General features: G+C 51.3%; 3 protein-coding genes across 4 annotated transcripts; 2 read left to right on the top strand and 1 right to left on the bottom strand.

The window, feature by feature from the left end:
* The first annotated feature begins 9,034 nt into the window (after positions 1-9,034).
* Positions 9,035-13,599, top strand: NR1I3 (nuclear receptor subfamily 1 group I member 3). Its single transcript, XM_019809442.2, has 9 exons — positions 9,035-9,113; positions 9,409-9,548; positions 10,003-10,133; positions 11,285-11,454; positions 11,671-11,810; positions 12,037-12,182; positions 12,279-12,395; positions 12,557-12,662; positions 13,463-13,599. Exons 2-9 carry the CDS (start codon positions 9,418-9,420, stop codon positions 13,590-13,592), a joined length of 1,071 nt encoding a protein of 356 aa, XP_019665001.1. The 5' UTR covers positions 9,035-9,113; positions 9,409-9,417; the 3' UTR covers positions 13,593-13,599.
* On the bottom strand, positions 12,723-19,612 carry TOMM40L (translocase of outer mitochondrial membrane 40 like). Of its 2 annotated transcripts, none has more exons than XM_002928735.4 (10): positions 17,243-19,612; positions 16,775-16,925; positions 16,416-16,483; positions 16,027-16,119; positions 15,642-15,743; positions 15,388-15,493; positions 15,092-15,214; positions 14,900-14,976; positions 14,589-14,691; positions 12,723-14,447 (listed from the first exon to the last, which is right to left on the bottom strand). In XM_002928735.4, the coding sequence occupies exons 2-10, from the start codon at positions 16,887-16,889 to the stop codon at positions 14,308-14,310; spliced, it is 927 nt and encodes a 308-aa protein (XP_002928781.1). In that variant the 5' UTR covers positions 16,890-16,925; positions 17,243-19,612; the 3' UTR covers positions 12,723-14,307. The 2 variants fall into 2 exon arrangements, with proteins under 2 accessions (XP_002928781.1, XP_011234948.1); XM_011236646.3 differs by having other exon boundaries at positions 16,775-17,025; positions 17,243-19,610.
* Positions 19,390-20,832, top strand: APOA2 (apolipoprotein A2). Its single transcript, XM_011236652.3, has 4 exons — positions 19,390-19,472; positions 19,616-19,691; positions 19,953-20,085; positions 20,607-20,832. The coding sequence occupies exons 2-4, from the start codon at positions 19,640-19,642 to the stop codon at positions 20,755-20,757; spliced, it is 336 nt and encodes a 111-aa protein (XP_011234954.1). The 5' UTR covers positions 19,390-19,472; positions 19,616-19,639; the 3' UTR covers positions 20,758-20,832.
* The last annotated feature ends 1,728 nt before the right edge of the window (positions 20,833-22,560 follow it).

Raw genomic sequence — 22,560 nt, forward strand, 5'->3', positions numbered from 1 at the left:
AAAGGATGGGGCGCCTGGGTGGCACAGCGGTTAGGCGTCTGCCTTCGGCTCAGGGCGTGATCCCGGCGTTGTGGGATCGAGCCCCACATCAGGCTCCTCTGCTATGAGCCTGCTTCTTCCTCTCCCACTCCCCCTGCTTGTGTTCCCTCTCTCGCTGGCTGTCTCTATCTCTGTCAAATAAATAAATAAAATCTTTAAAAAAAAAAAAAAAAGGAGACACGCTTATTATGACATTGCACCTATTGTTGCCATTCAAGTAGGTTTCTGCATGTGAGTCCTGTCTCCTAAATTCTAGCTTGCATCCTCCTGCTATTCAAGGAGTGACCCACCCGGTGGTCCCTGTTTGAGTGCCAGAGTCCACCAATCCAGCGGGGTGTCAGGAGCGGATGTGAAAGACGAAGTGCACAGTCCAATCTGTAGAGATTATTTTTCAAGAAGATGGAATTTTACTAAATAATTATGTCATATAAGTTTCAAGGAAAAAATATGATTAGAGCAAGATGAGGAGAAGCAGAACACCTAGGGAAAAGTCATGAACTCCCTGATAACTTCAACTGCTATTCCTGTTTATCTAAATATCTAGCCTTCATTTCTTTCTTTTTTTTTTTTTAAAGATTTTATTTATTTATTCGACAGAGATAGAGACAGCCAGTGAGAGAGGGAACACAAGCAGGGGGAGTGGGAGAGGAAGGAGCAGGCTCATACTGGAGGAGCCTGATGTGGGGCTCGAATCCCATAACGCTGGGATCACGCCCTGAGCTGAAGGCAGACGCTTAACCGCTGTGCCACCCAGGCGCCCCTAGCCTTCATTTCTACCTTAAGGAAATCCTTCAAACTCTCTTGCCTGGGATACTTCTAGGCATTATAAAACCTCTTAGTCTACATAAAGCTTCCGTGAGCCAAAACCAAACTCTCTCGGCTTCAACTATGACACCCTTTTGATAATTTCCTTCACGGCCTGTAATAACTGAGTCATTAATAACTGAGCTACTCTCAGCCAAGAACCACTGAGCTCTTTTCAACAACCAGATTCAGATAAGACCTCAAATACCCTTTCTCTAGCTAGCTCCTCTGTACTTTTACATTTTCTTTCTTTTTCCTTAGTAATTAAAATAATTTTTTCAAGATTTTACTTATTTATTTATTTTAGAGAGAGAGAGAGACAGTGAGAGAGCGTGCTTGATCAGGGGGAGGGGCAGAGGGAGAGGGAAAGAAAGAATCTCGAGCAGCTTCCACGCTGAGTGTGGAGCCCCACGCTGAGTGGGGCTCAGTCAAAACCAAGAGTTAGACACTCAACCAACTGAGCCACCCAGGTGCCCCACTAATTTAATTTTTTTAAATTCCAATATAGTTAACATACAGTGTTATGTTAATTTCAGGTGTACAAAATAGTGATTCAGCACTTCCATACATCACCCAATCTGCTTTTACACTTTCTCTGGCAGATGAGAAACAGAGAAGGGGACAAGATCAGCTCTTTTCCCCCATCCAGCTAAGATCTTGTGACTCTCACTTACCAATGGGATGCAGTTGCCTGTTAGCCAGTTTCTAAGTAGGCTAGTCACTCCATGTGGCCTACTCCTCTGGTTTCCCCCACCTTTCTAATGAATGGCTAATTAGCATTGAAAAGATTGTCTTTAATGAAGCAGACCTCTCCAAAGTTCCTAAACAGCTATGCAAAGACTACAAAGAGAATTTAAGATCCTAGATCAGAGATCAGCAAGCTTTCTCTGCAACAGTCAAATAGTATGTTAGGCTTTGCAGGCCTGATGGTCTCTGTTGAAATGATTCAAGTCTCCCACTATAGCTTGAAAGCAGTCCTAAACAATAAGCCAATAAGTGTGGCTCAATTCTAATAAAACTTTATTTGTGGACACTGAAGTGTGAATTTCATACAATTTTTATGTGTCATGAAATATTCTTTTTCTTCTTTTTAAATTTTAATGTAAAAACCATTCTTAGCTCATAGGCTCTGCAAAAAGAGGTGGCAGGCCAGATTAGGCTCACTGGTCATAGATGATTATATACCCAAGCTTGCTACAAAGTATAAGTTGTATGATAGTAAATGGTAATAGATCAAAGAAGAAAGACATGGTCCTGGGCCAAAAAAGTCAAAGGCTTCCTGGAGAAAATGGGATTTGTGTTGGGCCTTAAGGAAAGGATAAAATTTAGGCAAATGGTGAAAGGATATGGGAAGAAAGATAAAAAGATGTTATCTATCTGTCCTCTGGGTGTTAACAACAGAAAAACGATGAAGTAAGGTTGTGGTTGATGACAGGGAAGCTGATGACAGGGGACGTGTGAGGGCCTTGAACATGAGAACAAGGAATATAAACCTGACCCTCGCACAAACCGCGTGTTTAGTTTATTCTTTTTTTTTTTTTTAAGATTTATTTATTTATTTACCTGACAGAGATAGAGACAGCCAGCGAGAGAGGGAACACAAGCAGGAGGAGTGGGAGAGGAAGAAGCAGGCTCATAGCGGAGGAGCCTGATGTGGGGCTTGATCCCGTAATGCCAGGGTCACGCCCTGAGCCGAAGGCAGACGCTTAATGACTGTGCCACCCAGGCGCCCCTGTTTAGTTTATTCTTGCAGAGGAAACAGGACTGGTTTGGCAAGAGAAAGATTAGGAGCAGGGAGAGCAAGATGGAAATATTGCAGTTGTACAAAGTATAAAAGCCGGGGTGAGTGTAAGGAAAGTAACAGAAGAGAAGGAAAGCGTTTGAGCCAGAACTTGGGGAACTGCAAAGGATAAAACAGGCTGAGCCTGGAGATTTGGCTGCATGGACACCTGAGCGAGGTCAGTCAATGTCAAATGCAAACACGGCAGGTAGGAAGGGCAGATTGCACTGGTTCGGAAGTCAGAATGGAGTCAGGAATCAGACTAGAGGACTAATGAGTATTCCGTCAGAGAATCAGGATAGCAAAGGATCAGGATCTGCTTTGAAAGACAGTGACCAATAAAAGGAAACAGGAACGTACCCAGGTGACCCCATGGAACCTGCGCTGCTAGAACAGGCCTGGCACAAAGTCGATCTCCATTAAGTACTTGCTGAATGAATGAATGCATTCCCAAATAATGACACATGATACCACACGGGAAGGGCATGAGCTTGGAATCAGACCTTAATGCATATCCTAGCCTATTTATTCATTCCATAAACATGTATTCTATGTGCCCGGTGTGTCTAAACCTTAAGGATCTAAGAGTGACAGAGGCAGCTCTTGACTTCAACAACTCACAGTTGGTTGACAAGAGTTGTAAAGACACAGACGACTGCTCTGCAACGTGGTAAGTGTTGGCAGGTGTGCACGCAGGGGTGCGGCGCTGACCCACAGGCTCCCTGAGGCGATCTTCTGTGCTCAGGCCTGAAGGGCCAAGTGGATCAGGAGGACCTGGGGAGGGGGGCGTGGTGATTTGGAAGAGGCAGTGTGTATGGCAACTCCAACCAGAAGGAGTAACAAGGGCTGACGTTAGGATGTGAGTGAGCATCGCGTGTTCAGGGATCTCTAAATGTTGAAGCACATCTAGAGCCAAAATGTGATGTGTTGAATCAGGGGAGGGAAGTGGGGTTGGAATAGAAGAGGCCAGAGTGATAAATCGGGGCCAGATCACCAAGGACTGCGTGTGACATGCTAACGAGATTGGATTTTATCCTGAAGGTGATGGGAAGCAAATGAAGAATTTTAAGCAGGAAAGAGGCATGATCAAATTTGCATTTTAGAAATAGCAACAGCATGGAGGATGGGCTGGAAGGAGATGAGGCTGGGCGTAGGGAGAATAATTTAATAGGCTATTGCAGTAATAAGTGGGGAATGGAAGAGGGCCTGAACTCAGCTAGGAGGTAGTGGCCATGTCAGGTTGGGAGATGGCACGACAGGCATGACATCTGATCATTTTCAGGGAGCAAGGGAGAGAAAGGAGGCTAGGTGACTCCCCAGCTTCTGGCTTGGCATCTGGGAGCAGGTGGCAATGGGGAGGAAGGAAAGGAAGAGGGTAAAAGAATGAATATGTATCGACTTCCTTCCATGTTCCAAACACTGTCTAAGGAACTTGACATATATTACTTTATGTAATCTTCACAACAAACCTGGCTAGTGGGTGTTATTAACCCCCTTTTCCAGATAAGAAAACTGAAGTTCAGAGAGTTTAACCCACTGGGCCATAACCAACACAGATGTTTTTCAGACCCTGGGACAGGCATGTGGGAAGAGGCTAAGAACACCAGTCAATCTTGAAAGCCTGCTCACCGTGGAGGTCAGGGGCGTACCCCAGCAGCTTCCAGCCTCAGTCTTCTTTGTTTGTTTTTACGATTTTATTTCTTTATCTGACAGGGAGAGAGAGAGAGAGAGCACAAATAGGCAGAGAAGCCGGCAGAGGGAGAGGGAGAAGCAGACTCCCCACCGAGTGGGGGGAGCCGGATGCAGGACTCTATCCCAGGACCCTGGGATCATGAACTGAGCTGAAGGCAGATGCTTCACCGACTGAGCCACCCAGGCGCCCTCCCAGCCTCAGTCTTGCCCTGTGGGAGAGACTCTAAGACTGGGAGCACTTCTTTTTCTTTTTTCAAGTTTTATTTATTTAAGTAATCTCTACACCCCACATGGGACTCAAACTCATGACCACGAGATCAAGAGTTGCACACTCTCTCGACTGAGCCAGCCAGGTGCCCCAAGACTGGCAGCACGTCTGTCTCACTCTGTGCTCAGAGAAGCATGTCCCAAAGGCACCTGCAAGAAGAACACGGCTCAGGGCAATCCCTGGGCCCCAGGAAAAGGGACAGCCCTGGGCCAGAGCATCTCTCCACCAACCTGAACTCCTCCCTAAGCATGTCCTACAGATCTGGGAGGAGGAAGTCAGCCTCCCTTCTCTTGTCTGGGATTGGCCCAGCCTGGTGATACTGGACTCCCACGGAGCTGGGCCTCAGTGACGTCAAATAGGGAAGGAGCAACAAAAGTAATTCAGCTAGCAAGAGCCTGAGTCAGAATTCAAATCTAAGTCTGTATGACACCACAACTCATGTGCTTTCCACTTTCTCATGCTGGGATAGTCACCGAGTTAGGTAATGCAGAAGTTAGCGGCAGGTTGACAATGGTTTACATTTTATTTTTTTTTTCAGTATTATTAAGATACACTTGACATGTAACATCGTATAAGTTTGAGGTATAAAACATAATGATTTGACATATGTATATATTGTGAAAGGATTCACCTGACAGAGCCCTAAATCTTTCCCCTGGTAATGAGAATTTTTTAAGATCTACTCTCACAGCCGCCTTCAAACATACAATATTGTTAACCAGAGTCATCATGCTGTACATTACATCCTCAGAACATTTTTATTTTTTAACTAGGAGTTTACACCTTTTGACCACTTTTTAAAAAAAGATTTTAGTTATTTATTGGAGAGAGAGCACAAGCAAGAGAGCACAGCACAGGGAGTGGCAGAGGGAGAGGGAGAAGCAGACTCCCTGCTAAGCAGGGAGCCCCACACACGAGGCTCGATCCCAGGATGCTGGTTCCATCCCAGGACCCTGGGATCATGACCTGAGCCTAAGGTAGGCGATTAACCGAGTGAGCCACCCAGGCGCCCCTCCTTTTGACCACTTTCACCCAATTCCCCCACCTCCTCAACCCCCCACCTTTGGCAACCAAAAATCTGATCTCTGTTTCTATGAGTTTGTGTTAGATCCCACACGGAAGTGAGATCACACAGTATCTGTCTTTCTCTGACTTACTTCGCTTAGCATAATGCCCTCCAGGTCCATCCAAGTTGTCACAAACGGCAAGATTCCTTCTTTTTATGGCTGAGTAGTATTCCACTGCGTGTGTGTGAGTGTGTGTGTATTCACATCTTTATCCATCAATCGCTTGATGGATACTTGTTTTCATGTCTTAGCTATTGTAAATAATGCTACAGTGAATACAGGGATTCACATATCTGTTCAGGACAAGGATTTTGTTTCTTTGGATATACACCCAGAAATGGAATTGCTGGATCATATGGTAGTTCTATTTTTAATTTTTTGAGGAACTTCCATACTGTTTTCCATGGTGGCTGTGAATTTACATTCCCACGCACAAGGGTTCCCTTTCTTCACATTCTCGCCACCATTTGTTACCTCTTGTCTTTTCGATGACGGCCCTTCTGACAGACATGAGGTGGTGTCTCACTGGGGTTTTGATTTGCGTTGCCCTGATGATTGGCGATGCTGTGCACCTTTTCGTATACCTGTCGACCATTTAAACATCTTCTTTGGAAAAATGATTATTCAGGTCCTTTGTTCATTTTTAATTGGATTATTGGGGGGAGTTGTTTGGTTTTGGTTTTGCTTTTTGCTATGGAGTTTCTTACATAGTTTGGATATTAACCCCTTACTGGATGTGTCCTTTGCTAATATCGTCTCCCATGCTGTAGGTTGCCTTTTCATTTTGTTGATGGTGTTCCTTTGCTGTGCAGAAGCTTTTGAGTTTGATGCAGTCCTGCTTGTATATCTTTAAAATTTCGTTGCTTGTGTCTTAGGTATCATAGAACACCATTTTAAGACCTACTGAATTTGAGATGCCTATGTGACATCCAAGTGAAGTCAGCTAATAAACTGGTGGGTGTATGCAGAACGCCGTCCTCCTCCTGTCATCTCCCTGCCAGGGGATGGTACCCCATCCACTTAATCGCTCTTGCTAGAAACCTGGAGGCATGTTTGACTCCTCTTTCTCTTCCTCAGCACATGCTAGTAGCCACCAAGTTTCAATGATTGCACCTCCCACGTATTTCTCGAAACTCTCTCTTCCTCTGTAACCTCCCACCGTGCTAGCTCAGGCGTGATCTTCTCCCAACTACATCACGGCAATAGCCTTCTTTTTTTTTTTTTTAATTTTTTAAGATCTTATTTATTTGACACACAGAGAGAGACAGCCAGCGAGAGAGGGAACACAAGCAGGGGGAGTGGGAGAGGAAGAAGCAGGCTCCCAATGGAAGAGCCCGACATGGGGCTCGATCCCAGGACCCCAGGATCACGCCGAGGCTTAACGACTGAGCCACCCAGGTGCCCCCGGCAATAGCCTTCTTATGGGTCCCTTTGCCTCAGGTCGTATGCCATCGAATCCATCTTCTGAACAGCCAGCAATGTAAGATAGTTGGAATAAGATAGATCTATCCAGAATAGGTCTGCCCATGTCATTTCTCTGCTTCCTCTTCAAAAACTTTCTGATGGACTCAAGCTGCTTAGTCTGGGAGACAGGAGGTCCCCTGTGAACTGGCCCATCTCGGCTTCCTAGCCCACCTCTCCAGAATCCTCCACTCCCACTCCCAATCTGAAGTGCTGGGGTCCAGCAGGAGAGACTTCTTTGTGGCTCGACCACACACACACCTTTTTGTATCTGGCTTCTGGAACTTTCTCAGGTTGCACTCTCTGCCTGGACTGCATTGTGTTTTCACCTGTCTCCTCATTATCCTTTCAAAATCAACCCCGTTGTCACTCCTCCAGGAAGCCTTTCCTGCCTCCTCCTCAACACCTTTTTGCCAAAGCGGATCAGGTGCCCCTCCTCTGTGGTCCCATAGGCCGTGTGCACAGCACCATCCCTGATCTGATTATATTTCTTTACGTCTGTGCAAAGGTCTGTCTTCCTCACTAACACACGGAAGTTCCGTAACGCCAGAAGAGCATCTCATTCATCTTTTCATCCCTCCTGTCTACCACATAGTAGGTTCCCAGTCGCTATTTGTTGATTAAATGATTTCGTACGCAATCTCACAGTCACACTCTGGGGAGCATACCGACAGATGTGCTCAGTGTCTCCCAAGAACCCGATCTAAGCACCTGTGCTCTCTGGAACTCCGCTTATTCCAAAATGTTATAGTTCATACAATTCATTCTGGGGACCTAAACAAGGCTCTGTCTCTTCCCTCGGTCTCTCTCTGTTTTTGTGACTCCAACCTGCACGTGGGTTTTAAACTCATATTTAGGGCAACGTTAATTATAATTGAACTTAATGGAAGAAAAAGACAGGACCAAGAAAAGGAAAATGCTTACTTCTAGTGGGAGAAGACCATACAAGTACAGAAAGAGCAAACACCCAGGGAGATCTGCAGTGAGGAGGACCTTTCAAATGAGAAGACTCAGCTTCGGACTTTATTCAGTGTGTGCGCCATATCAGATTTATCCAACATAGATGTAACGAACACATTGTCCCTCCCCAAAACATCCAAATAGCTTTTGAGATACTTTTTCTGTTCATCGATATCGGGAAAATACACACATACACATACACACACACACACAGACTCACACACACACACTCACACACACTCACACCTGCACAAATATTCTACAGTGTTGCTGGAGCACTAAGACAATCCTGGTGAAGACTCTACTTGTGATTCTTAAACCTATTAATTAGAAGTCCTTCAGCTTGGCTCCAGATAGGACCAAGAATGTAATTTGTGGGGCCCCCCGAAAAACGAAAATACAGATTCCCTTGTTCAAAAAATCATTAAGAATTTCAAGACAGCAACGGCAGAGTATTAAACCAAACCCAAGAGCCCTCTGGGGCCAGGGTCCTGTGTGACTGCACAGGTCACATGCCCACGAAGCAGCTCAAATCAATCCTAACCACTACCTCTAATTTGTTAAGAGGCCACTCTGATGTATTTCTCAGCCCTCCTTAGTTAGGAAGTGTAGACCTCACTAGCTCTTTGCCTAAGCTCTTAATTAGACCCTGGTCTCTTTCAAGAACCTTCCTTTTGGGAGCCTTGTGCAATCGGTATGCCTATTCTTTTACTATTGTCATCCAGCACGTGAAAAAGCTTGCTCTGTCTCTCCCTCTCTCTTCCCAGCTTGTCCAAGATCCAGGTTCAAAGGAGGCTTACAGATCTAGCCTGAAGCTCAGTAGTAGGGAAGATCTCTGTGGATCTGATAAGCAGCAGCTTCTGGTGAGTCATGAGGCCTCTACCGAGCAGGGTCCCTCCCCAGTGCCAGCAAACCACACCATGGGCATGCTGGGAGAACCTCCCACCTGGGCCTTTGTCCTGGGTCCAGAGTCTGTGGCCTCTCTAGGTAGTCGCTGAGACCAACTGGAGGCCACACACAGCAGAAGTTCCTTGTTTTCCAGGTACGGAGGGCCATAATCCCTAACTGCAAACGCTAGCAGTTCCTGAGACCAAGGGGAAAGCGGGGGGCAAAGTGGAAGTCTGGGGAGAGGCAGCCCACACCACATTCTGTGGCCTGCCAGTGACAGGCCTAAGAGTAGCATGTAGGAAATCTTTGGGGGGCCAGAGACTAAAGCAACAAAGTACAGATAATGCAGAGGGTTGGGCCCAGGGCAGGTTTGGGAAGAGGCTCTATAGAAGGGGGAGAAGAGTGTCAAGAGTGGCATCCAGCTGACTGCTAACCCTTCCCACATCCAGGGGCCTGTGATGGCCATCGCAACATCTGAAGCCATGGCCGGTGGGGAGGAAAGGCCGAGGAGCTGTATGGTATGCGGGGACCGAGCCACAGGCTATCATTTCCATGCCCTGACCTGTGAGGGCTGCAAAGGCTTCTTCAGGTAAGAGCCTTCTCCCCAGGAGAAACCACATCCCAGACTGCCCACCGGGCAGCCTTTAAGCCGTGGCACCTGCCCAAGCTCGTCCAGCTACATTACTCCTGGCTCTCAGAGCCTGACTACCCTGTGGCCAGTCATGCTACATCTTGCCAACCCCAACATTGCATAAACGGGTGATAGAATAATAGAAGGAAGCCTGTGTTTGTCCTGTGGACACAACCCGTCAGTCAAGAGCACTTCTTCTGTGCTCACTACCTGCAAAGCTCCAAGCCAGTGATCCTGTGCCCCTACGCTCAAGATGCGTTGGACCCTACCCACCCTTAGGGACCCTTGGGCACAGGTCAGATTAGCCCACGTCCCAAAAGATCCTTGTAGACCATGTCATCTCAGCCCCTCACACAGCCACCTGCTCACTGCCACCCGCGACCACCGTCCCGAATGTCTCCATCTCTCACAGACGAGCAGCCAGCAAAAGCACTGATCTCACCTGCCCCTTTGCTGGAAGCTGTAAGGTCAACAAGGCCCAGAGACGCCACTGCCCAGCCTGCAGGTTGCAGAAGTGCCTAGAAGCTGGCATGAAGAAGGAAAGTGAGTTGGCCCCCTACCAACACAAGAATCCACTGACTAGGTCTCCTGCTTTGCCCTCGTTCCCGAGGCATACCCTCCACACTAGAAGTAGTAAGCTTTTGGAAACGAGTCAGGTGATGTTTCTATTCTGCTCAAAATCCCAGTGGCTCCTCATCTCTCTTACAGCCCAAGATCTCATGGTCTAGCTCCCCATACAGCCTCCCAGATTTTACCTCCTCCTCTTCCCGCCTTGCTCCTTCGCTCACAGCCACACGGACTTCAGTGCCCCCTCAAGCACACCCAGCACACACTCCTCGGGACGTCGACACTTGCCCTCCGCCCAGGATGCTCTTCCCCTAGCTATCCATACAGCTTGACTTTCCTGTCTCTCACAGAGAGTGCATGCCCCTTAGTAAGTACTTGATAACTGTTGAATGAATCATTGAATGCCATTTCTCTGTGCCACGTAATTCGGCGATGCTCCCAACAGACGATGTCCCTGGAGCTCACAGAAGTCAAGGTGCCCGAGCTCACTCAGCTACAAAGTTACAGCGTCCATGTTCACACTCTTCTGACCCCCAAGCCCTTGCTTTCCCATGATAGCACACTACTTTTCAATATGGAGCAGTACAAACTGTTGAAGTCAAAACCTCTTGGCTTGCATCACTTTAGTATTTTGTGACCTTGGACCTGCCACCAGAATGCCAGCCGGCTTATGTACCTGAAAAATCTGGATAATAACACCTGCCCTGTCTGCCCTCTGCCCATAGGGTTGTTTGATCCAGCGAGATTTAACCTCAGAACCCTTGACATTTAGGGCTATGTAAACAGAAGGTGATGCTTTAGGAACCAAGAGCCCTCGCTCTTCAGTGGTCGCCCAGAAGCCAAACATCTCCCTTCACCGTGACCACTTTACTCTCCACCCGTCCTTTCCCCCGACGGTGCCTTGTTTTCCGGGACTGGGCCTCCTGGGTGGGGGACAGTGGACAGGAATCCCCTGCCACTGGAGGCTCCAGGGCTTCAGCCAAGCCCAAGGGGGCCTCAGGAATGCTCCTCCCTTCCCGCATCCTTCACCATGCGGGGTCCCCCAGGGCTCCCAGACAGGGGGCTGGCAGAGGGAGGTGCTCTCCGCGGGTCTCAGTGGCGTTGTCCTACGTCTTCCCCGCGCACAGTGATCCTGTCGGCGGAAGCGCTGGCAGCGCGGCGAGCGAAGCAGGCCCAGCGGCGGGCACAGCAAGCGCCGGCACAGCTGAGCAAGGCGCAGCAAGAGCTGGTCCAGACTCTCCTGGGGGCCCACACCCGCCACGTGGGCACCATGTTTGACCAGTTCGTGCAGTTCAGGGTGAGCCTTTACAGGGGCTTGGGGCTGAAAGGGGACCAACGGGGTGCCCGAGGAGGTGACCTGCGGGAGGGGGCAGTATGCCACGCCTCACTACAGAGGACAAGACTCCTCCAGAACCCCCGCGTCGACGGGCTCCTCAGCCCGGAACCTTCCAACAGAGGGCTGGAGCGACCCCTGGGACCAGGGCCTCTCTTACCCAGGTTCTGATCTCTGCAGCCTCCAGCTCATCTGTTCACCCACCACCAGCGCCTGCCCATCACGGTCCCCGTACTGCCTCTGCTCATGCACTTCGCAGAGGTCAACACTTTCATGGTACAGCAAGTCATCAAGTTCACCAAGGACCTGCCCCTCTTCCGGTACGTGACCTCCCCTTACCTTTCAGGAGGAAAACACTCCAGTAAATTATAATCTCACACACACACACGCCAAAAACAGTCACTGACCCACTAACCCATCCTGCAGCCTTTCCAAGCACCAGGTCCTGAATTCCCTCCTTTGGTTCTAAGTACTTCCATCAGAACTGGGAGCTCCTCTCCCTGAGTTCAGGGTAGAGCCTCAAATTCTCTTGTCCGCTCCCCGCAGGTCCCTGCCCATGGAGGACCAGATCTCCCTTCTCAAGGGAGCAGCGGTCGAAATCTGTCATATCGCACTCAATACCACTTTCTGTCTCCAAACACAAAACTTCTTCTGTGGGCCACTCCGCTACACGCTGGAAGACGGCGTCCACGGTGAGGCGGTGCTAGAACCGTGGCGGGCCTGCCTCCCTTGTGGTATGGTACGTGGCGGGGTGACCAGAAGGGTGCTAAGACCAGCATCTCCCACAGCGGGGTTCCAGGAAGAGTTTTTAGAGCTGCTCTTCCGCTTCCATGCGACACTGAGGCGACTCCAGCTCCAGGAGCCCGAGTATGTGCTCATGGCTGCCATGGCCCTCTTCTCTCCCGGTGAGCATCCCCCAAAGCCCAGAAGCTTCTGCTCCTCCACCTCCACCCAAACTCCCAGCCCTGTGAACCCCCCGGCTCTGTCTTCAAACCCGGCCTGGGTCCAGCTGTGGCTGCAGGCCCTGCCCGCCCCCACCTGCCCTTCCCGTCCCCCCGTCTTACAGACAGGCCTGGGGTTACCCAGAGGGAGGAGATCGATCGTCTGCAAGAGGTGATGGCGCTGACTCTGCACGGCTACATCAAGGGCCAGCCGCCCAGGCCTGGGGATAGGTATGGGGGAGCCTGGGGGCTTGGAGGCTGCGTCAGGGCAGGAAGCGAGGGAAACATGGCTCAGGAGGGATGATTTTACTGTCCTTTCCTCTGGGAAACCAGGTCCCTTGGCGGCTCTAGTTTCATCTGATTTTTTCCAGATTTTTTTTTCTTTTATTCAGTAGAGATGCAAAGTAGTTCGCAGGCTCTGTATAACAGCATTCCTGAGATCGATGACATCCATCACCTTACCCATCCACCTCTCCAGGCTAAAGCAGCCTTCCAAGATTCCTGTTTGCTCTCTTTCCTTGGCCCTTCCCTTCCTCTCCATTGGCCCATTCCCTTAATTTTTCATCCCCCTCGAAGTTATGGTCATTCAGTTTCATGGCCAAAGCCAGTCCCTGGCTCAGCAGTCCGTGACCTATCCAGGCTCTGAGGTACACCCCACTTGTTCTCGTTTGTTCCTCAACGAGCCAGTTTGGCCAGAAGAGGGAGGCTTTATACCACAGAACACACCCGCCTTCTAGAACCTGCTCTAGAAGGCCAGATCCACAGATTCCACACAGTTAAGTTCTGACCAAGTCTGGGGCTTTCTTCACACTTGGCCCTTGGACCTCTGGATTCAAGGAAAATAGCGTGGTGAGAGAAGACCTCAGGGACCTTTGGAATTTTTGATAAATTTGTCATACCAGAGAACGATTTTCTCTAGTGTTCAGACCTAGCTTCGCTGAGGGAAAGTTCAGGGGGGCAGGACCTTAAGACAAGACTCTAAGCTACCTTATTTTCCTCTTTCCCTGGTGACCCCACTACTTCCTCCAAAGGTTTCGGTATGCGAAGCTGCTGGGCCTGTTGGCTGAGCTCCGGAGCATTAACAACGCGTATGGGTACCAAATCCAACACATCCAGGGACTGTCCGCCATGATGCCACTGCTCCAGGAGATCTGCAGCTGAGGCCCCAGCTTGCCTCCTTCCCCAGCCCATCTGGACGCGCTGGACCGGAAAGGGGAAAATGCTGAGCCAGAGGTGGGGACCAGTAGAAAGGGAGCCCAGTGGTTGCAATGAAAGACTAAAGCAATAACTGCCTCTTCATGCAGTCTTGGGGTTGGTGAGGGATGACCACGGGGACAGAGCTGTTCTCTGGAAGCACGGAAGATGGGGAAGGAGGAAGCCTCAGGGCTAAGAGGTAAAGAAGCTCCTTCTGGGAAGGGGAGGGGGCACTTTCTGAGGTCAAAGATTTAGCCCTTCAGCCCTACTTTCCCAGCCCTGGGAGACTCTGGGATGGAAAACAGGATAGGGAGCTGATCCCATGCAGACTGTTCTGCTGTGGAGAGGAAGAAGCTAGGAGCTTTAATCGATAGGGAAACGGAGAAGGAGGAAGTGAGGGGAGGAAAGTTGGCCAGACACACCCCTTAATCCTTCTCCCTTAGTCCAGAGCCACAAGAGCACGGGAAGAGGACCCTGGGGCCGGTGGCAGAGGTGGGAGCCTCACACCACTGCCTCAGCAGCTGCCCCTGTGGCAGCTCCAGTTCGGTCCTGTCCCCCACTCTGCTCCTGGGACCCAGAGGTCACCCGGCAAGGTGGGCTTTGGAGAGGGGGCCTAGTCTCTGGCCCTAGGGCCCCTGACTCAGAGGTTCCAGCATCTGCGGGGGCTGGCCCTGCGACAGCCTCAGCCCACAGTGATGCTGAAGCCACAATGGAATCTGTTGCGCCAGTGATTGAGGAAGGCTCCAAGGGCTAGGGTGACCGGCAAGGGGGGCATCTTCTTCTCCAGCACAGCACCCACACACCAGTTACTGTCCACCAAGCCTGTTGGGGAACACGATACAGTCTAGGTTATTTCACAGGTTTGGAGACAGGGGTCAGAAGCAAGGTAAGAAGTAAGCTTCCCTCCACCCCCTGTCCCCCCAGTCCCTTAGCACCTCCGAATGCCATCCTAATAACCCTTACCTCTAAACACCATGTTGGCCTGGGGCAGAGTCAGGTGGTAACCAAAGGAGAAGGTTGTGTCTTGTAGCCTTGTGTTGGCCTCAAATTCCACTCCAACTTGGACCTGAGAACCACGGGCAAGGATGGGAGAAGGATCTGTGTCAGTGGGGACCAGAGGAGTCCTGACGGGGGATCAGAGGAACGGAGGCATGGGTGAAATCTCTGTATAGCGTGGGTGGGACGACCCGCGGGGCAGGGGGCCTGTGGAGGTCTGCAGGGGCACAAGTTCACAACTGACTTGCTGGGGTGGCGGACGGCATCGGTAGTCTCACCTGTTCATTTGCCCTGTGGTAATAACTTGCATGGGCCCCACCTGATCCCACATTCAATGTAGCTACCCAGTGTACCGCTGTAAAAACCAAAATGCAGGAGACAAGGAGCGTTACTGTAGCAGGACACAGGTCAGGAATCCTCACCGAGTTCAGAATCTCCCCTCCCTGTCACCATTCCTCCTCACCCCGTACCTGAGTACTTCCCAGCCAGTGTCAAGATGGCGCCCTCTTCGCCTGGCCGCCGGTGATAGACTAGCTCTCCTCCCAGCACCAGCCGATGGGTGAGGCTCTGCAGGAAGTGAGCCACCATGATCACTGTGGGGGTAGTGGACAGACATGGGGTCAGTCATAGGGACAGCATCCCTGTGCCCCCACCCCACCCTGCCCCAGAAGTTTCTAATCCCTCAACTGTACAGACGATAAGAAGGCAGAGCCAACACCAGCAAGTGGGCAGCCAAGATAAAAAGCACCCCGTCCCAGTTCCTCACCCGATTCCCCAATCAGGTCAGGATTCCCTAGGGTCAAAGTGGCTGTGTAGTCATCTCCCCGGTACTCGCCATCGAACTGCCACGTCAGGAACTTGGCCTGCTGTGTCTGGGTAGGGAGAACAAGGAGTAAGGACTTCCCCCTGCCCCCGGATGGTCACTCCTGCCCTGCTCTTCTCCCTGGAGCCCCCCAGAGCAGGACACTCATGGAGAAAGAGGAAATGCTTCAGTGGATGGAGGCAGGAACCATGGATCACCTGGAAGACAGCCTTGGCTCGGAGCCGCTCTGCCAAGAGGAGCAGGACCTGGGCGTTGAGGCTGCCACTGCTGTCCATATCCCCTACCACAGTGGGGAACACCTGTTGAAGAATGGACACAGCAAGACTGAGCTGGGGGGCACCACTCAGCTTCCATCCAACCATCCAGGATTTCTTTAACAGTACCCAGCGCCCCCTAGTGGAGCCACAGAGACAAACTCCGGCTCGTCACACAAATGCTTCCCCCCACTCTCTCCCATTCAGAGGAAATAGAGAAGCAGGTGCCCTGTACATTCTTTCCCATAACACACTCATTTCCTCCTCCTCTAGACCCGGGTCCTGGGTGGGCTTTTAGGGAGATGACCCAGGTGTAAGGCGTCCTCACCTCGGTGGGGCTAAGTTGCCAGTCCCCTGCATAGGCCGCATGGAGGTGATAGCCTGGCAAGCCCAGGGCACTCATATGCACAGTGTGAGCCACCTGAGGAAAGAGAAGTCAATGGAGGAAAGCATTCCTGCTCATTTCAATCCCTGTTCCACCCTTCCTCTTCTCCCCAGCCAGAAGGCCTTATAAGAATCCCAAATATTCCAAAATATACAGAGGGTCACCAAAACTAAAAGCAACAAGTCCCCCAGGCAAGGGAAGTAAAGAGAGCCCCACATCCTCCCTCATTTGTCCCACATAGCCTGGTTAAGGCTTGAATACAAAGGCAAGGAGGAGATGATCCAGGGATAGGCAGGGAGGAATAGTAAAGAGGGCCAGAGAAGTGGGAGCACCTGGAAATGGCTGCTCAGAACCTTGTTGACAACGAGCTTCACTCCCTCCATCTGTGCTGGGAACACATCTGAAGGGGGTGGAGGGGACGGGAAGGGGAGGAATAAGCACAGACAAGGAACCTCTACCCCAAGAAGTCGTCTCCCCTTTTCAGTCCCATTGAAAGCACTTTGGAGGAACTGACCTCCTTTCAAGTCCTACCATGAAATGTTCCACTCCATTCGGGCACCTGATCCTCCCTGAGGCTGGATGCCCCAGCTGGGATCTCCCCTTTCCGGATCCCATCACTGGGCACCCAGCATTCAAGACCCTCCCCTCCTCTGCCCCTTCAACGTGAGACACCCAAATGCCAAGTTCTCACCTTTGCATAGGCGGTGCAGCTCATCGAAGCTCCCAGGGTTGGGCAGAGGTTCCTCTCGACGGGGGCTCCGGCGGGGCAAAGCCCCCATCGGTGCCAGGCCCAATGTGTTCCCCATTTCAGTCCAGAGAACAGGGGAGGGCCCGGGGTTAGCCTGAGAAAGGACGCTATTGCTCCCTCTACCCCCCACGGGTCCCACCCCCCATCATCCGACTCCCCAGTCCCAGAAACTTCCACATGGTCCGATGCTAGACCTGGAACAGGAAGAGTGGGGAGAGGGTACCGGTGGGGAGATTGAACCCCAGGCACACTCCCGTCCCATCTTTGATTCTTTACCCCCACCTGTCACCCCGACCCCTCCCCCATTCTCTAATCCCAGCTCCCATCACAGACCTCACCCAGCTTCCCAGTCTTTCTGCTCTTCACTCCTAGACCCCAAGGCGAGGCTTGCAATGAAGCAATGGCCCTTACCGTCTCAGACTATCATGCTGCCCCTTTTCCCCCGGCACACCCCGGTCATCTTGATGGGGGCAGCCATCTTGAGTGATGGCAGGACTGCGGCTTCACGCTGTATTCTCAGCGTGGTCATGGGCGCCATCTTGGAATCGGGCAAAAAAGACTTTAAAGACCCGACCCTCCCATGATTGGGCCCCGCCCAACCGATTAAAAAAAAAAAAAAAGGCTGCCTCCGTCTCCCAGGGGCCAATGGGAGAGAAGGAAGCGAAGGAGTGGCAGAGTCCAGGTCCAGAGAGCTCCAACCCGGGCACTGCAGAGGCGGGCGGGACTTGATTGGTAGCTCCTCAGACTTATTCAAGTAGATGGCCTTAGATCGCCCGGCCTCAACAAGGTCGGGAAAGCGCTGCGAACGTACTAGACACCAGAGGGAGCATCTTGGAGCTTGGGCCGCTGAAACTCCTTTCGCCGTACAGCCTGGAGGCTTCCGTTTTGTGAAGGGTGGCAGAGGGAATGATTGTGAATACTGCATTCGAACCCCGGTTCCTACTGCTCCTAGGTGCCTCCACCTCGAAGCCCTCAGGGACTCCTCACAGCCGTCCCCAGTACACCACAGGGCACACCTACGAATGAGTACTGCTCGCAAGTACAGCTCTCCCTATGGAGACATGGAGGTCTGCACCTCTCAAAGTTCACCTTGTAGTTCTCTTGGTGGAATGGGAATGGGTGGGAGTTTGGGGTAGAGAAGCAAGGGTTGCAGCCTTAGTTCTAGCAGAACGATTCCCTGAAACAACTGCCCCCTATCGGCTCTTCCTTCCCTTATTGCCCAGGCATAGTTGGCAAATAAAATCTAGGAATATGGACTCTGGACCCCAAATGCACTTCAGTCCAAAGCCAGGGACCGTCAATGCAGTGCCCTTCAAGAACTGAGCACTCCACAGAGGAATAATTGAAGATGGGGTAAGATTTTTTTTAGGCCCCAGTCGCTTCCCTCTCTAGCCCTCATACCTCCATCTCCATGTCTCAAGAATGTTCTATGTACACTTTGAGGGCAAAAGGATAAAAGATACGAATGCTTCTGGTATCTATTTAGCTGATACCCAAATGCACTTCAGTCCAAAGCCAGGGACCGTCAATGCAGTGCCCTTCAAGAACTGAGCACTCCACAGAGGAATAATTGAAGATGGGGTAAGATTTTTTTTAGGCCCCAGTCGCTTCCCTCTCTAGCCCTCATACCTCCATCTCCATGTCTCAAGAATGTTCTATGTACACTTTGAGGGCAAAAGGATAAAAGATACGAATGCTTCTGGTATCTATTTAGCTGATTTCACCCAAATGCCTTGGGCTTGGGGAATGTGCCTTTGTCCTCCCTTGCAGTCGGGGCTGGCACAGGGGCTGGGGCCTTGGTCAGAGGGATGCTCTGGCCCCTGCTGACTCATATTGGTTGACCATCACCTTAGAATGATAAGGTAATCCAGTGGCCAGGGAACTTCAACCTTTATCCTTGGTAGAAGACTCTCATTCACTTCCTCTCTTGCCAGAGCCCACCATTTGGGAAGGGGAAGGCAGAGGCTGCTTTCCAAATTTGTTTTATTGGGGGTAGGGTGTACTCGTTTATCGGCACTCAGGAGGGTCATTCTGGGCTCTCATGTTTTTTCCCTCATCTCGTTACACATTAACTGAAAACAGGACAGATTCAATCACACCTGCCCTCTGGCCCTAAGGCTTATTCTCCTAATCCTCATCCCCTTGCCCCCTGCCCCTGATTTCAACTCCTTTCCCCTTTCTTCTGTCCCCCAATACCTCTCTGCCAAGCTGCAGCAAAGGGGGTAGGGCTGGGGAGATGACATCTAGCCACAGCGGGACAAAGTTACCAAGGGCTGAGAGCTTGATATCGCAGGGCTTTCCGGAAGAAAACTAGGAATCCTGCTTCCTGCAGCATTCAAATCCAAAGACTGCCAGCCCCAGACCCCAAAAGAATGTGTGTTGAATAAGCCTGAAGTATACCCCCTTGGCCTCCATTAAGGCCTGCACCCCCTGCCTCCCACCTCATCACCATGATCCCCCGCATGCTTGTCCTCTCCTCCCCCATTTCTCCAACTTGTTTACTCCAACGTGGCGCCTGCCCCATGGGGCCCTTCCGCAGTCCTTATCACCTGACAGGGGGGTGGGGAAGCAGAAATGTATATAGCCCCCGTCTCCCCAGCCAGGCCGGACACAGCACGGACAGAGACGCTGACCAGATAGGGTAAGGGAGCAAGCGGTGTGGTCAGGATCCAGAGAGGACCAGGTTTTAATTGTGGGGAGGGAGAGAACCAGGTTGGGCACCCAGGTGGTAGTCTCTGGGGAGGGGCTGAAGCTCATTTCTCCCCCACCCCCAACTGTTTCCAGGCCACTGTCCCCACTGTTACCACCATGAAGCTGCTTGCCATGGCTGTGCTGTTCCTCGCCGTCGGTAGCCTTGAAGGTGGGCGTCATATGGAGAGGGGTCCCGAGAAGGAGAAGGTGCTTCCCATCTGTCTGTGCTCCTGTGCCAGACTGCTCCAGAGAAAGATGACTCCCTCTCTATAGCTCAGAAAGCTCATCCAAAGACCTGGAGCTGGGTACCTGTTTGGGGAGGGGGCTGAGAGCGGGGCTGGCTACTGACAGAGTCCCGGCAGGAGGCCAGGACTCATTGTTGGGGACCCAGCTGATGTGTGTGTGTATATGCACGCGTGTGCATGCACAGGGGCTATTGTTCGGAGGCAGGCGGAGGAGCTGACTCTGCAGAACCTGGTCTCTAAGTACTTCCAGACAGCGACTGACTACGGCAAGGACCTGTTCGAGAAGGTCAAGAGCCCAGAGCTTCAGGCCCAGGCCAAGTAAGTCTCAGTGAAAGGGGCTCAAGGGGTGCCCCCGGATGGCTCAGTTGGTGAAACGTGCAACTCTTGATCTCTGGGTATTGAGTACGGGCCCCATGTTGGGTATAGAGATTGCTTAAAAACAAAATCTTTTTAAAAAGAAAAGAAAGAAAGAAACCAGGAACCAGGGAGCTATAGAGAGAAAGAAGGAAAGATGGGAGGTTGCACAGAAGTCGGAGTTCAAGGGTGGGGGTTAGGGAGCATGAGGTTTAAGTTGGAGAGAAAAATTCCTTTACCACTGTGTGGATCCCATGGACCCCCTTGGACAGATAGGGCAAGCAGGAACTAGGCTTTGAATTTCTGTCTCTAGGGTCTATCCCCCTGCCCAGTGGAGAGCTTCCCTCTCCTCCTGGGAGCGTTGCCATGGCAGGATGCAGCAGGCCCTAGAGTCTGGGGAGGTGGGTCTCACCTCCCACCACCACCAAGGCCCCTGCCAGTGCCTAGGGTCTCTCACACTGACCTCTCGTCCTTTGAATATACAGGTCCTATATTGAGAAAACACAGGAGCAGCTAATACCCCTGGTCAAGAGGGCCGGAACTGACGTGATCAACTTCTTGAGCAATTTCATGGACCTCAAAACACAGCCTGCCAGGTGTCCAGACCATTGCCTTCGACCCGCAGCTGGCCCCTAGAACACCCACTGGCCCGGCCTACAGCCCCCTCCCAAGACGCAACTTGTTCTCTACAATAAATATTGAAGGAGTCAGGTGTGAGTCTGCTGCTTTGGGGGACGGGCAGAAGTAGGGGCATTGGTGAGGGGAGGACAGAGAGGGCTGCTCCTGCTAGGAGAGGTGTTTGGTGTGAGGAGTGGAGGGAGGGATGAAGAGCAGATGGTGGAAACAACACGGGAGTGGTGTCTACAAGTCCTCTCCATGCCCCACCGGCTTCCCCCAGCCTGGGATCCGCTCTGCAGCACAGGCCAGCCTCTGCACTGCACAAGGGACGGTGAAAGAAGGAAAGTTTCACAAACTGAGTCCCTAGACTGCTAGAGGTCATAGGAAAGGAGGGCAACCCCCCCCGAACTTCTTCTTGATTATTCTATGAAGAGGAGAAGGCTTCCCATAAATGAACCCAGAGGTGTCCTGAGACCCTGACTTCCCTTCTGAGCCAGGGGAATATAACGCTCCCCCCATCCTACAGAAAAGACGTGGATTCACTCTTCCTCTGCAAAAGTGCTCAAACCTTCTTTCCATTTAAAATCCCTCACCTAGGGGTGTCTGGGTGGCTCAGTCAGTTAAGCCTCTGCCTTTGGCTCAGGTCATGATCCTGGGACCCTGGGATCGAGGCTCTCTGCTTAGTGGGGAGCCTGCTTCTCCCTGTCCCTCTGTCTGCCTCTCTGCCTACTTGTGCTCTCTGCCTCTTTCTCTCTCTGTCAAATAAATAAATGAAATATTAATAAAATATAAAATAAAAAAATAAATAAAATAAAATAAAATCCCTCACCTAGGGACGCCTGGGTAGCTCAGTTGGTTAAGCATCTGCCTGTGGCTCAGGTCATGATCCCAGGGTCCTGGGATCAAGTCCCTATTGGGCTCCTTGCTCAACAGGGAGCCTGTTTCTCCCTCTGCCTGCCCACTCCCCCTGCTTGTGTTCTCTGTCTCTAATAAATAAAATCTTTAAACAAACAAACAAATAAATAAACTCTCACCTAGAGCCCCTGTCTGGGAACACCCATTCCAAATCTCTCCGCCTATTATCTGGGTGCTATTCACAGAACTGGCCAGGTAGTCAGGTCTGGAACTCACAGACATGGTGGCCAGCTAGAGGCCAGGTCTTCCAGATTAAATCAAAATGGAATGGAAATCTGGCTGGGCTGATGTGGGAGACTCACAATACCAAAACGGAGTGCAAGGAAGAAGAGGCATCTTCCAAGAAAATTTTGTTCCCACTTCACACTTAAAGCAGTTACCTCCCGACCCTGGCTCTTTTGTCATAGCTCATCCGAAATCACTGCGTCCCAGACACCAGACCCGGCTCCCACTTCCTGCATGTGTTGATCAGTCTTCAGTCTGGCCTTCAAGGCCCTCACCACCTGTGGCGACATTCCTCCCTTTCTTCCCCAGTTTCTGTTCATGTCTCGTGGGGCAAGATGTGTGGGGACAAAGACAGCTCAGGCTGTCGCTTGCAAGATGCCCTTGGGCAGGTTCACTAACTTCGAAGAGCCGGATCTTCCTCTCTGGGTGAGTGAGCGAGAGGTGCGAGAGGCGGGCAGCGTGAGTCGCCGTGCACAGCAGAGTCTTGCCCAGCACGGGGGTGGCCAGGGCTCTGTCTGGGGACTCGAGACCCACTCTGCCGGGGCTGCTGGGTTGGAGCTAGGACCCGCAGCCTCTGATGGATGAAGATCCCACAGGCAATCCTGCCTCTGGCAGAGCCGCAAACAGGACAGACATGCACCTGACCGGGGCGATTCCTTTGCCGGCCACCCTGGCGGCACT

The sequence above is a fragment of the Ailuropoda melanoleuca genome, chromosome 8 (genome assembly GCF_002007445.2).
Source record: "Ailuropoda melanoleuca isolate Jingjing chromosome 8, ASM200744v2, whole genome shotgun sequence".
NCBI classification, from domain to species: domain Eukaryota; kingdom Metazoa; phylum Chordata; class Mammalia; order Carnivora; family Ursidae; genus Ailuropoda; species Ailuropoda melanoleuca.

Bases quoted from the DNA above. Each gene is read 5' to 3' on its own strand.
- NR1I3 (XM_019809442.2), top strand. From the start codon at position 9,418: ATGGCCATCGCAACATCTGAAGCCATGGCCGGTGGGGAGGAAAGGCCG. The intron at 11,455-11,670 runs GTGAGCCTTTAC...TGATCTCTGCAG, and splicing joins ACCAGTTCGTGCAGTTCAGG to CCTCCAGCTCATCTGTTCAC. The intron at 11,811-12,036 runs GTACGTGACCTC...CGCTCCCCGCAG, and splicing joins AAGGACCTGCCCCTCTTCCG to GTCCCTGCCCATGGAGGACC.
- TOMM40L (XM_002928735.4), bottom strand. From the start codon at position 16,889: ATGGGGAACACATTGGGCCTGGCACCGATGGGGGCTTTGCCCCGCCGG. The intron at 16,484-16,774 runs GTGAGAACTTGG...CACCCCCTTCAG, and splicing joins GCTGCACCGCCTATGCAAAG to ATGTGTTCCCAGCACAGATG. The intron at 14,977-15,091 runs GTACGGGGTGAG...TGGTTTTTACAG, and splicing joins ACTGGCTGGGAAGTACTCAG to CGGTACACTGGGTAGCTACA.
- APOA2 (XM_011236652.3), top strand. From the start codon at position 19,640: ATGAAGCTGCTTGCCATGGCTGTGCTGTTCCTCGCCGTCGGTAGCCTT. The intron at 19,692-19,952 runs GTGGGCGTCATA...GTGCATGCACAG, and splicing joins CGCCGTCGGTAGCCTTGAAG to GGGCTATTGTTCGGAGGCAG. The intron at 20,086-20,606 runs GTAAGTCTCAGT...TTGAATATACAG, and splicing joins GAGCTTCAGGCCCAGGCCAA to GTCCTATATTGAGAAAACAC.